The sequence below is a fragment of the Cryptotermes secundus genome, unplaced genomic scaffold, assembly GCF_002891405.2.
Source record: "Cryptotermes secundus unplaced genomic scaffold, Csec_1.0 scaffold41, whole genome shotgun sequence".
Taxonomy (NCBI): domain Eukaryota; kingdom Metazoa; phylum Arthropoda; class Insecta; order Blattodea; family Kalotermitidae; genus Cryptotermes; species Cryptotermes secundus.
In genome coordinates, this window is record NW_019731215.1 from 49,612 (window position 1) to 62,165 (window position 12,554).

Consider the following 12,554-nt stretch of genomic DNA (forward strand, 5'->3'; position numbering starts at 1 on the left):
CTCCTACAGCTTTCTATGCTGCTGGTAGCACTGCCTTACCATGGGGATGGAAACAATGTGTCAGAGCATAGAAACAAGTTCGAAGCTCCTGACATGTATGATTTTTTGGAAGAAATTAGTGTTCAAGTCTACCTTAAACCTCCCTTGTATAACATGTTGTGCTCACATACCTGCACTAAAACACTATGATGTAAAGAAGCCTCTACTCATTTCAACTGATGCATCTAAAAATGGAATAGGAGCAGTGTCACTACAAGATCGTCAACCAGTAGCTTGTGCATCTAAAGTGATGATAGAGACAGAGACCAACTAGCACAGACAGAAAAAGAATTATTAGCAGTTGAGTTTTCATGTAAGAGGTTTAGTCAAGTAATATAAAATACAAGGGTGGCAGCTGAAATGTATCTTAAGCCACTAATAATAATGTGTAATATATTAGGTTAATGTACAGCAAGGTTCAAAGAATCACTGTCTGCATATACTCCATTAAAAATTTTGTCTTCTTTTAAGTGCTGCAACCATAAGGAAGCCATGACTGACCTGCACAAACATGTATTCTACTTGTAAACATCATGTTTCAAAACAACAAACATGTCTTCCTTTTTATTGCAACCGCATATAATGAATCAGCAGTGTCCAAATGTGATTATCAAGAGATAAAAGAACCTGGATCCCATCTGTTGGAGATACAGATAATTATTCAAAACTCAGCATTAAAGTAGCTAAGTGCTAAGCTTGGCAGAGTCTATTGCAATTGTGAAGAAAGGTATACAAGGTCACGCAAATAAGTTTTGAGACTAATTTTTAAATATATATTCTAAGAGCTGCAGACATTAGCAACCTAGAATTTCTCAAAGTAACCTCCCTCCAATTCTTTACAATGTTTCCAGCACTTCAGTCATTGTTCAAAACATTTTTTAAAATCCTGAAGAGGCATGTCTGTCAAAATTTAATGTCCTCAATGTCCAAGAAATGCTTTCCTTTCAGCACACTCTAGAGATATGGAAACAACTGGAAGCCAGTTTGAGCCAAGTCACAAGAGTGTGGCAGATGATCCATGGCAGAAATGCCCTATTCTGCTAAAAATGGCAACACCAAAGCAAAGAACGTTCCAGTGCATTGTTGTGGTGAAGGATAAATGAGCAATCTCTCCACAAATCTCCTCACTTGCACCTCATGGCATCAAAAGGCTTTTTCAACACCTCCACAAGGAATGTCTGATTAACAATGGCCCTACTGGATAAAAATTCAAAGTGAATGATATCCCTGAGGTCAAAAAAGCAGATCAACATTCTTCTGATATTGTACTTTGACATCCATGGCTTCTTTGATATGGGGATTCACCATAAACTGTCTTTAACATATCAAATGTTTCACTTGGTGATTTCTGCAGTTTAACACAAAAATCCACATTCACTCTCTGTTCCATTGTACACTCCATTTTCATGTCTGGGCAAAGTTGAAGTCATACACTGATCTAACATGCTACTGTTCAACGAGTACTGAACGCAGCTTATCCAGACTTTCCATGCGAGCTCTGTCTTGTTGCATCACCTAATATTAGAAGAAAGAACACTGCCAGATCACCCAGCACAAAATTAAAACTGAATCTCAAAATTCATTTGCCTGATTTTGTATGCCGGGTATGGCACCAAATGTGTTAATATTATATTTCCATCTTCTCCTAGGTTCTCAAGTTCTCGTCTCCTCTATCCATCTTTCTTGATTTGATTACATATCTACTAAAGAGTATAAATTATGAAGCCCCTCATTATGAAATTTTCTTCATCCTTCTGCTACTTCCCCTGTTTCAGGTCCAACTATTATCCTCATTACTTTTTTCTCAATCACCCTCACTTATGTTCTTCCTTCAGGATAACGGACTGACAAAACAACAAGTAGAATTATAGTTTTGTATATTTTCCTCTTCAGGTTTCTACGTAGGAGTTGGAAGGATAGAAAAATCTTATTTAAGTGCCGCTATATATATATACCCTGATTACTTATGTAATTTAATACAAAACAATATGTGCATACATTCATAGCTAACTTGAGCAAGTGATTGCAGTCCTCTGTAAACACTGTACAATCTGGATTGTTAAGCCGGAAAGCATGGGCAGCTGCTTCTTCCTTCTCAACAGCCCAGCAGACTTCTGCCACACCAGATTGATGTAATCCTTCTGATAAACCTGCATACAAATATTAAAACCTATGACTGTTTTATGTCACTAAGTTATATACATTTCCTCTAAAACATTCTTCAGCAAAAATCTGAAATTGTGGTGAAGTGGCAAAATATACCGTAACAGAATAACATGGTGTAACAGAGAAACACATGGAATAGCATATGTTAGAATATTACAGAAGAGTTAGAGGAAAGCACGAAAACAACATAAAATAACTAAGACAAAAAAATACAAACATTAATGAATAAACAAACTGACCTACAACAAAAACACAAAATGGCAAACACCTTCCACAAACACATGCAGAATTTAATCAATATTACATTTGCCAATGATGAAATGCAACTCCTAAAATACAATCTACACTATAAATATAATTCATTCATTCATCAGTGAATGAATTATATTTATAGTGGATAATAGTGGATAAAAACCCTAGCAATCAAAGAGGACACAGCAATAAACCAACTTAATGAAACAGAAGAATAGCAAATAACTTGCAGAAAATTATCAAGAAGCAAAACAAAAAGAAAGAACTTTAAAAATAAAACACAAAATATATGAGAGAAAGCATATCAATAACATTAAAAAAAAAATCAAAATCATCAATAACAATAAAAGCAAACAAAGGAAACATCCTAGACAGCAGTTTTTGAACAGCATTCACATTTCAAAGCTGGTCAAGTGTTAGTTGATGACGAACATTCAAGGCGACCAAGCACTAACAGAATAAAAGAAAATGTTGAAAAAATTCGAGAACTTATCCACAAAGACGTATGTTTGTATTTAAAAACACAAACATACGAACATCTTGCAAAAGCATTAATAAAAAAAAACACACTGCAGATACTTTTAACGAAAGTGGCATTTACCAACTAAAATATAATAACTGACCATTAAAATATGTAGGATAGACAGGCAGAAATTTTTGAACATGCTTTAAGGAACATATCCAAGCAATAAACACTAACAAACTAAGTTCCAAATTTGCACAACACATACAAGACAAACAACACACACACAAAACAGAGAAAACAATGGATATAATCCACACTGAAAAAAAAAGGCCTGTTATTAAATATATTGTAACACGTAAACCCATTGCTAGGCAACGGTTTGTTAAATGCATTCCCACAACGCATGTACATGCAACAATATGGCTTCTATTACTAGGTAACAGCACAGTAAACATGCCTTTGCAACATTTGTGGAAGCGGTGTTTTCTATGTGGTCTGCACCATACATTCTGACATGTGACACATGTTTTCTATGAGGTCCATGCAAGGTGGTGATAAGTGCTTGGCAGGACAGGGGTAGGAGTAGACGGAGTACAGCTTAGTATACGACAGTAGTCAAGAGTAGTCACAAAACTGGCAGCTGCAGAAATGGCAAGAAAGGAATTAGACGGTGCCAAGAAGACTTCACATGTGATTTAAGTTACAGTGAGACTGTGTTAAATCCGTTGCCAGGAAACGGATAGTGAAAACTTTGCAGAGGAATAGCCATTGCTGAGACCCATAACCAAGCAATGAATAGCTAAAGCAGAGTTAGAAGATGTATTGTGAGTTATTGCAAATTGTTGGTGATTAAGAGTAGTTGTAAAAGAAGGCATTAATAAAGAAAATAATCCCATCCAGAACCTGTTATTATTGGTCACGATTCTAAATGTGTGACAATATGGAAATGGTTTTCTATATAGTCTCAATGCACAAAAATTACATATGAACAATACATACACAGATACACATAACCCCATATTCAACCTAATCATAAAACAGCCCACAAAATAATAAATCACTCACCAACTCACCTTCCCCATCAACTAGAAAAGAAAAAAGAAACAGCATACACCTCTCCTCCCATACTATAATACTCCTGACAGAACCTAACAAAACCTCAGCCCATTCCCAACAATACATCTGGTACAACACCACATCAGTAGAAGCACAATAATTACATGGGTCAGCAATGTATATATACACCAAGTAATATATTCATAATTCTGATCTACAGTACATTAACATAACATAAAACCCATTTTCAGAAAACCAGGAAACAGCACCATAAACAAATCTCCACTACACAAAACCTTACTAATGTAGAACAAAAAAGAACACAACCAGTGAGCCTACCTCAGATCAAAAAACCAAGTACACACACATAAAACTACTATAAATATATACAACACAAATACATCCTTATAAAAAATTCTTAATTTTTCAGACGAACTACTAAACAGGAGGACATGAAGCCATCTGCGCCAACAATGTATACTTGCATAACATTAATATTTATACTAAAGGATAAAAAATTCAGAACACTCCATTTCACCCCAAAAAACCCATGTGACCATTAGCACCAACAATGCATACTTGTATAACACCCACATCCCCATAAAGGACAAAAGCTCACCAAAAAACACACACAGATGCACCATTCCATGCATAAAACCCCCTATACATATAATAAAATATTCTTTAGGAAACAACAGTAATTTTAAATAAGCTCTACTAATTTTAAACAAATATTTCAATATATTTAAACACTAATCCATGTAAAAACTTTTAAATGACAAGATTATTAGCAACTGATCCATTGTGACATGCAGTCCAGTAATGAATGTACATGCATTCTGTTCTTTATAAACACCTGATGGTCACATATGATCAAAACATGTAGCAAAAATAACATCTTAATTAACTAACTGATTTTCAACAATTTGAGTATCAATTATTTATAAAAAGTATTAAAATTTGTGATTTACAGACATATTTACATAGTAGTGACATATACAACAGGATGCAAAACATATGAATGAAGATAATCCTTTAAAATTGTTTATTACTGTAAGCAACACAAATAGGATTGGCTGAGCTATGTGATGGAGGATCAATGATAAAGAAACAAATGTTCAATGCAGAGAAAGAAGATTTGAAATTCACAGTGTAATGACTTCCAAGAAGAATGCAACTGAAGGTGAATGTGATGTGCCACACAGTACGGATATTTAGACCTACAGACTTTGCCACACAATTCCTTGGTAAACACTAACATGAAAATTTCTCTTCATAATATTTCAAACAATGAATAATTTTTGTCAAAAATGCAAGTACATTCCCCCATTACACACTGCCACATTGCACTTAACTTTAATCACACATTTGTGCAAATTATGAAAAAGGAGGGGAAAAAAAAGGCAATAGGTAAAGCTATCCTTATAACAGGCCATGAAGGCCAATAGGGTTGTGAGACATCCAGGATCCCTCATTTTCTAAAATGCTGGCTCACAGATGGTGCTGAGGATGTCTGCCTTAAGGCAGGCGTTCATTAGATTGCATCGTACAGATCGGATCAGATGCTAAGTTACATGTAAGTAATTAAATCAAGTGCGCTATCGTTCACTTCATCATATCGCACGCATCACATTGCGGCAAATCCAATAGGGATGGTCGAGAGGACAAGGAATCAAATGCGTGCGATGTGAGAGCATGAGTCACCGGTAATTCCGTTGCAGTGGACAAGGTCTCTTGCATCTGCCCATCGTGTGACAGCTCTTGAAACACTGCACAGGGTGCAGCAGCCAGTTATCTGCAACCAAGCATGGATGACGCCACTCTGATTTCACTAGTACAAAATTATGAAGAAATCTACAATCTTAAACATCCAGACTACGGCAACCAGCAGTGAAGCGACATTTGCTTCTTTTCTTTTCTTTTCTTGTCTTCTTCTTCTATTATGATGAAAGTAACTACCACAGCTTCTGTCTCGCTATCCATCTCGAACTGAACAGGCACAAGTACACCTGTACTGCAGTAATGAATGCACGTGAACACTGCTTAGACTGGCATGGGCCGACTCATCGGCTTGGCGATGCGAGTGAGTGAACGCACTGCACTTATTTCCTATGATAGCTCTGATCCAACCGATGCGATCTAGTGAACGCCTACCTTTACACAGTGGCCACCCTTTACCCCCAAGGAAGATTTCTGGTTCCATTCTCATCACTGTTTCTCAGATAAGCACATGTGTGTGTTCCATTAGTTGGTTCAGTGATCACATTCTTGTTAATTTGAATGCCTCATTTGTGCAGCAATAATAATTTTCTTTATCACACTTTTTATTCACATAGGATTTGAGGTTCTTACAGCAATGATTATGAAGTGTACTGTCTTCTGGGATTACATGATGTCATATCTCAGAAGACACTCTTCCCTTTTTATTCAATTTACAAGAAATTTTTCATTAACATCTGTCCCTGGATCTTATTCACTCAAACTAGCATTCAAATTTCAGGGTAGTAAATGCCAGAAATTATGGCCTTATTAATCTTTATGACTTCTTCCGGCTCGCAAATGAAGGAACACATTTTGAAATTGGAGCACCCTTCAAATGGATATTGATATGACCAGCAGGAGAATGTGGGGCAACATAGGGAACTCTGAATATGAATACCAGGCCTCCAATAGGGCTTAGAATTTAAACCACAGTGAGAACCTGGTATTCATCATACTCCTACAAAATGGCTTTGACACAAAGATCCACAACAAGTTCTGTGACCAACAATGAACTGGGATTCATATCTCAAGATCTCCATACATTAAAGCTCTAATATAATGTAATATTTTTAGCTACATAGTGTAACAGGGTAATAATGCAAACATTCTAGACAGCACTATTCTGTTTCTTATCTAGTCTCTGAAAGTCGACTGTAAAATATATTAACAGAACAACTTGCTCAAAAATTATCTCAGCAAGAAGAGATTTGAAAAGACACAAAGAAGAACTTCTTCATGAGTTCTAAGTAATAACATATAGATAAATATGCCAAGAGTACATACCACCACATCCAGCAAACACATCCAGACACTGCAGCCTTTTGTGAATCTGGGGCCATTCCTCAATTTTAATTTCAGCCTTTCTTTTCTTTTCTGATTCACTCTTAGTTTTCTTTCCTTTCCCTTTCCCTTTCCCCTGAAATAATGCAGAAAATATAACTTCAGTGATGCTGCACATAATCATTAACTTCAATGGGAAAAATTGGCTGAATGAATATAGCAATGTCTGTAAGCTAATCATATGGGTACCAACTCTCACTTCTCACCAGTGACACCTTGTCCAATATCAGGCTGTCCATGTGGGATTTCTGATGAATAAGTGGCAATATGGCAATTCTTTTATCAGAGTATTTTAGTTCTTCCACCCAGTCATCATTCGATCAGTGTTTCACACGTCATGTCCATCACTGTCACGGTGTGATGTAATGGGCCCAGTTATGGTGAGCTAGGCATTGCTGGCTAAGCATAATCCAATCTGTGAAATGGCCTGTAAATGTCTTCCTGCATGCTCTGTGCTTTTCATCTATTCTGCTGTCCCAGAAATTTTGCTTTCTATTCCCTCCCTGCATCTGATGGTCAGACTACCTAACATACTACAGAATGTTGACTGCTCATTCATGGTTTGGAAACTTTGGTGGCTTGGAGCCATTTGTGCCCTGGCTTTTGATGACCCAGCAGCGTGCTCTAATGATCACAGTAGATGCCAGTCTGGATCCTATGGGCAGCTACTTGAATCCACTGATCTGGGATAGGAAGGAACAGTTAACTGTACTAACCACCCTATCCTTCCCTACTTCATATGGTAGATGAGTGTGGCTTCAATCAAGACCTTCGGCTTATGGGGCCATCTGAGGGAAATGGCTGCAAATCCATCTGCGGTAGGAAAAGGTGCAGAAGTATAGGCCAGTCAACCACTATCTCCTTCCAGTCCATTTTCCTTTCCCTTTTTGACTTCTACTTGAGTTCAAAAGCATGTAAATAAATCAGTGACAAGTTTTACTACACAGAACTCAATGATTATGTAATAAAGAAGCAAACAAAATACAAAACAATAGTGAGGCCATAACATATGCAAGAGGCCCTTGTATAATCTTAGTTCACTTGCATACTCAAGCCCACAGGGCTAAGGCCTATCACAGATTGTTAAACAAAACTAGAAAACAATCAGACTGAGAGGTAGGGCTAGTCAAAAACAAAATACCAACCAGGTCAGATGCCACAGATGACAAGGACAGACAAATTGCTGACAGAGAAATTTAAAATCAACATGACTTAACAAACTCTGATACACATCACTCACCTCATGGCCCCACACCACAGAGGATTTGATCAGCCATGTCTAGGTTCATGACCAGGAGTTACTGTAGTCATTAGAGAAGGCTGTTCTATCTTCAAAAGCCAAGGCATGAATGGTTTCAACTCAAAAGCTCCAAATAATGAATACTATCCAAGACACCAAGGCCTCCAAAGCATAAAAAGAGTTCAAGCCATGCAGGCCCTTAACCCTTTCACTGTTAGTATTTTCAGTAACTCTCAGTACCCTCTGTGCTGAATTATTTTTTAATAAATCTTTTATAAACAATTTATGTGCAAAGTAGGAAAATTGGTGATAAAATGTAACTAATCTTACCTCAGACAGGGAACAAACAGAAGAAGTTGCAAAAATGTTGAATTATTCAGTATTTTTCACAGGGGAATAGCCCATTTAAATCAGGGTTGTCCAAGATGGCCAAAAATGTACATAATTCACTATCCTAGTCTCATCACTATGTCATATGTTGACCAAAGTCCACAACTTTATTTAAAACTATTATAGAAAGCACTGCGCACTATACAAAGCCATTTTTACTAGCCCTGTGAAATACCCACATCACATGACCACGGAGCCCGTGCCTTGCTGTACAGATGCAACCTTTTACTTTTCTTAAGCTAGAGGGCAGAAGAATGCAGTCATTGAACTGAATGATGCTTCATTATGTTCCCAATACATGACTCTATGCACCCTCCAAGTTTGAATGAGATTGGTGCAAAGAAACCCGAGATTTGAAACTCTAAAGTCGCAATACAGGTTTTGTCAATCGTAGCAAGGACGCCACGTTTTCCAGAGATCGACATATGTTGACCGCAGCAGTGTAAGGGTTAGTCATAAATTAGTCCAAGCCACAAATGAATATCCAGTGCTCTTCAGTGCATTGGCTATTCTGCCCAGAAAGTACAGGATGCGGATAGGTCTTCTGTATCACATGATACAGGTCCAATCTCAAGGTCTTCTGAGGGCAAATGATATGAGAAGTAAAATGAAAGAAATTTAAAAAATTAAAAAGTAACATTCCAGTGTTAAGCAATATATTGTCACATGTATTAGTGACTAAAGACAGGGTTTAGATCAGTGAATAGATAACACCTTATACAATCAACACGGACTTACAAGCAATACAGTGTTATCAATGACTTACGTAATTCAGAGTTCATTGTTACACATCTACTAGGATTCTCAGTCTTCACTACTTGTACCCTAGTAACAAAATTAAGTCTCACTGTGACTAAATCTTCTAATCACATACTGTCTTCATAGGCTGACTTCTAATTCTTCTTCAAATAGTAACTTCCTGTGGCTATCTGCTACCGACAACTGAACTGAACTCCCATTCCCGTATCCTCTTATATGTAGTCATGGCATGGACACCCAGTACAGAAAACACAGCTTTGGTGTGGACCTATAGAAAGAATCTGCCTGCATCACTTCTACTATTCTGACATCACCGCACACTCCATAGGAATGGTTGTACATGTCATGTATTGTGACATTTCCTCCATTGTTCCGCACAAGCATCACCTTGCAATGGCTGATGTTCAGTCACCTCCCACCAATAGTTCTATACACCACAATATCATGAAGTCATGGACAGGAGGTAGAGTTCCACAAACATTTCTAAACTTTGTACTACATAGTGGTGAGTGCATCACCTTAATACTTGGAGGAAACATAAAAATGAAGATAAAATTCACCTAAAACATTTGAGGAAAAGGCAATTTTACTGTATTTCTATGCAAAAGATTTAGAAAGTATGTTGGAAATTCCTGAAAGGAAGCGGGGGATGTGAGAAATTGTACAATTCAAAGCAAGAATGTTTATAAGGAAAACGAAATCCACTACATACATTTCTGTTGTCTGATGCAAACTACACACTATTTCATACTCTCTTACCTTGCCTTGCATGCCAATACTTGTAGCATGAAATGGTGGCTCCTCAAATGTCTGCTTTATGATGTTATACGCCTGAGAGAAATAAAACCTGTTTGGGCCACGGCTTGTCCATTCAGTCATTGATATATCCAGATTCTCACTGAATACAACATGGCACTTGCCTGCCACCTTACCAAAGTTCACCACACATTCTGCAGGCAAAGCAAACTGTAGTACTAACATGACATCCTACTGGTACAAAAGTAAAATGCTAAATAACATTTTTACAACTCTGCAGTGTAACACAACAAATCACTTACAAACAGATTTAACAGAAATGAATAATTTTTAAACTCTATGGAGCTGAGCCCTTCTTGAGAAGCCACAAGTCATAATGCTACTCAGCAATTTCCCTAAGTTTTATGGAACCTGAAGATTCATTATCCCATTCTCAAGAGCCCTCCACTGGTCCCTATCCTGAGCCAAATTGATCCACTCCATACAACCCCATTATATCTTCTAAGATCCATTTTAATATTATCGACCCACCTACATCTTTGTTTTCTTAGTAGTCTCTTTCCTTCTGACTTTTCCACCAATATCACATATGCAATCCTCTTCCTGCCCATCTCATTCTCCTTAACTTCATCATTCTAATACATTTGGTGAAGAGTACAAGTTATGAAGATCCTCATTATGCAGTTTTCTCCTAGTTCCTGTCACTTCAACTCTCTTCAGGCCATACATTCTCCTCAGCACCTTGTTCTCAAACACTCTCAACCTATGTTCCTCCCTTAACGTCACAGATCAAGTTTCACACCGATACAGAACCACGGGCAAAATTATAGTTTTGTATTTTTTAATTTTTATGTATTTAGACAGCAGACAAGAAAAGAGGTTGTGAACTGACTGGTAGCAAGCATTACCCAAGTTCAGTCTCCTCTTAATTTCCTCCTGAATCAGGTTTTAATTTGTTATAGTTGTTCCCAAATATCTGAACTGTGCCACATTTTCAAAATGTCTGTCAGTTATCTTTATGTCATGATTTTGCACTGAATTCTGGTGATGAGACAGCAACATATACTTAGTTTTCTCTGTGTTTACTTCTAGACAAACCTCCTTTCTAATCCATAATGTGTATATATTTACCGTCTTTTAGTGCATACAATTTCACTTGTCACTTCACTTTCTAATGTCAATTAAAGTTTCTGTGTTATCAGCTAGTAGATTTACATCATCAGCATAGACCAGCAGCTGATGAATCCCATTTAATTTCAGTCCCACCTGGTTTTCCTGGACCTTTGTAATGGCATATTCTAAATCAAAGTTGAAAAGCAGTGGCAATAAAGCATCTCCTTGTTTTAGACCATTTTGGATAGGAAAATTATCAGACAAATATTTACCTATATAGACTTTACTATATGGAGATCGAGAAGTCACACACATCACACTTAGCAATTATATTTTGCTGGTTTAATACACAAACTACTATACATACAGCACTTACTATTAATGTTTATAACCTTACATCTTAGAAATGCAAAATCAAATTATGTCTTTACAGCATATGCTTGAAATGGCTTCCTTGTTCAGCAATGCATGCGTGAGCTCTTTTTACCATGCTTCAGGCCACTTTGTGGAGCACCTGTAAATTGATGCTGATAATCGCTGTCGTAATGTTCCTCTTGAGGTCATCCGGTGTATGCGGATTGTTTTTATAGACAATTCCTTTGAGGTACCCCCAAAAGAAAAAAATCTGCGGGTGACAAATCGGGTGAATGCAGGGGCTACAATCTTCTCGAAATGAGATGGTCACCGAAAAACTCGCACAAGAACTGCATGCTTTTATTAGAGTTGCGACATGTGGCACCATCTGGCTGCAACCAACAGTCACGTTCATCAACTTCAAGAAGCACAATAAACTGTGTAATGATGTCTTGGTACAATGGACTGTTCGCTGTTATTTCAAAGAAAATTGGGCCCACTATTCAACGACATGATACAGCACAGCACACTCCAATTTTCTGACAGTGCAAGGACTTTTCATGTAACACATGTGGATTTTCAGATGACCAAATCCTATTGTTTTGACTGTTCACGTAGCCACTAAGGTGAAACCATGCTTTGTCAGTGAAGAAAACCCAATCAAACTCTTCAATTCCATGGTTGCCAACAAATGTCCAAAACCATCTATAGCACACTACACATTTTTCTTTATCCAGGTCCTTCAGTTCCTGCACACAGCAAACACGATATGCACTAAGGTGTAACTTCATCGCTTTCTGAGCACTTCCGTACGAAATCCCTGATTGCACTGATAGTCTCCTCAGGCTTTTTGAAGGGGAA

The 12,554-nt window shown here is 37.4% G+C and overlaps 1 protein-coding gene across 2 annotated transcripts in view; it reads right to left on the reverse strand.

The window, feature by feature from the left end:
* The window catches only part of LOC111866393 (DNA (cytosine-5)-methyltransferase 1), an 88,816-nt gene that overhangs the window by 29,911 nt on the left and 46,351 nt on the right, over nt 1–12,554 (reverse strand). For both annotated transcript variants that reach the window (XM_023855293.2, XM_023855292.2), the window contains exons 18-20: nt 10,230–10,420; nt 7,025–7,157; nt 2,038–2,189 (exon numbers count right to left, since the gene is read on the reverse strand). In XM_023855293.2, coding sequence (XP_023711061.1) covers nt 2,038–2,189; nt 7,025–7,157; nt 10,230–10,420 — 476 coding nt within the window. The remainder of the gene's footprint in view (nt 1–2,037; nt 2,190–7,024; nt 7,158–10,229; nt 10,421–12,554) is intronic.